Raw genomic sequence first — 2,044 nt, 5'->3', positions numbered from 1 at the left:
GGTTAGTTTTAGGGTCAGGTAGGTACCTGTGAGGTTAGTTTAGGGTCAGGTAGGTACCTGTGAGGTTAGTTTTAGAGTAAATATTCAGGGTTAGGATATAAAATTAAAAATTGAAATAAAAATTATGAGTTTTTTCTTCTCTGCCACCTTTCATTTCATTTTATTAGTATTTTCTTTTTATTGTACATAGAATTAATTGTAGTTTTTTAAGAAATGAGTAAATATTCAGGGTTAGGATATAAAATTAAAAATTGAAATAAAAATTATGAGTTTTTTCTTCTCTGCCACCTTTCATTTCATTTTATTAGCATTTTCTTTTTATTGTACATAGAATTAATTGTAGTTTTTTAAGAAATGAGTAAAGTTTGAACTAAACTAAAAAAATGTAGGTCAATGGAAAGTCCCCACAGGGATATAAAAAGCAGAATGTGTTGGGGGGTAACCTCTCCCCCTGCTCTGCTTCAGGTGATGTTTTTAGGAGAGCTGGAGGAGATCCTGGACGTTATTGAACCCACACAGTTCGTTAAAATCCAGGAGCCACTTTTCAAACAGATCTCCAGATGTGTGTCCAGCCCACATTTCCAGGTCAGTATGAACCGGACCGGAGGTTCTGCCTGTCCAGTCTGTACTGGTTGTGAAGGCTCTCTGTGTGGTCTGTCAGGTGGCAGAGCGAGCTCTGTACTACTGGAACAACGAGTACATCATGAGTCTGATTGAGGAGAACTCCAGCGTTATCCTGCCCATCATGTTCGCCAGCCTCTACAGGATCTCCAAAGAGCACTGGAACCCGTGAGTCCACACGTCCTACGTTCTCCCTGGTCTGTGAACGCACCATGGCTAGGTGCTAATGTGTGCTAGCTGCAGGGTTTTACTGAGAGGGTCCGACCCAGTTCACTGTTTGACTTTTATTAGTGTCAGATTAAAATAACAGAGTCTCAGCTGTCTGTGTGTGTGTTTGTGTGTCTGTCTGTGTGTGTTTGTCTGTCTGTGTGTGTTTGTCTGTCTGTGTGTGTTTGTCTGTCTGTGTGTGTTTGTCTGTCTGTGTGTGTTTGTCTGTCTGTGTGTGTGTTTGTCTGTCTGTCTGTGTGTGTGTGTGTGTCTGAGTGGTCTGACTCAGCGGTCTGTCCTGTGTCTCAGGGCCATCGTGGCGCTGGTCTACAACGTCCTGAAGGCCTTCATGGAGATGAACAGTACCTTATTTGATGAACTCACAGCCACCTACAAGTCAGACCGTCAGCGGTAAGAAGACATTTGTCTGCAGTCAGCACCAACACACCGTCTGTTCAGACTTAAAGGAGACCAACTATGGCTTCTAGAAATGCTTATGGTATGTCTGTGGGCTGTCCACYCCATGTTCATTCAGTTGGTCAGTGCCTGGGGGGGTCATAAGGTTATGTGTGAGGATGGTGCTATGTAGTTAATATAGAGTTGCCTCCCGGGGGATTCCCCCAGAGGAGCTGGTCCAAGTGTCTGGAGAGAGGGAAGTCTGGGTCTCTGCTGAGGCTGCTGGCCCCGAGACCTGACCCTGGATAAGAGYAAGAAAACTGACAGACGAAGATGTTAAATAAAAAAATGCAACTACAAGTGCTAATACTSGATCTAAACCCAAATTATGTTTGTTTAGTTATTATTTACGTATAACGTTTTAACTGAAGTTATTCTTCCAGTATAAAGACGTGTAAATACATGTCCCAACACAGTAAGTCTGATATGAACATGGTAACAGGGCAGTGCGTGGTCACACTGACAGCAGGCTAAGGTTAGACCAGAACTATTCAGTCACTGTGAGGGTCACAGTTCCTGCAGGTCAGCAGCTCAGGGGCCGAACATCCAGACATTAAAGTTATTCTGTAAATAAACCAAGTATTACAAACATCTGTTACCTTTGATTTAGTTTATTTAGCTGCATTTAATCATGAATACAACATACAGAACTCTATAAAAGTGTAGAAGATCGAAGCAGACGAAAGTTGCTTAAAAATATCACTGTCTCACCTCCGATCAGTCAGGGATCGTTTCGTTCGGCCCGCTCACTGTTCCTCGG

The 2,044-nt window shown here is 42.8% G+C and overlaps 1 protein-coding gene across 1 annotated transcript in view; it reads left to right on the top strand.

The window, feature by feature from the left end:
• LOC106510757 (serine/threonine-protein phosphatase 2A 56 kDa regulatory subunit epsilon isoform) overlaps window positions 1–1,239 on the top strand; it is a gene marked incomplete at its 3' end in the record, with an annotated part of 20,189 nt that extends 18,950 nt beyond the window's left edge. Inside the window, 3 exon segments of the mRNA XM_013999475.1 lie at window positions 466–585; window positions 662–789; window positions 1,138–1,239. Of these exon segments, the coding sequence (XP_013854929.1) occupies window positions 466–585; window positions 662–789; window positions 1,138–1,239 (350 nt within the window).
• Between the last annotated feature and the right edge of the window lie 805 nt (window positions 1,240–2,044).

Source organism: Austrofundulus limnaeus, unplaced genomic scaffold, assembly GCF_001266775.1.
Source record: "Austrofundulus limnaeus strain Quisiro unplaced genomic scaffold, Austrofundulus_limnaeus-1.0 Scaffold2305, whole genome shotgun sequence".
Lineage (NCBI taxonomy): Eukaryota > Metazoa > Chordata > Actinopteri > Cyprinodontiformes > Rivulidae > Austrofundulus > Austrofundulus limnaeus.
This window is presented reverse-complemented; position numbering and strand designations above follow the sequence as displayed.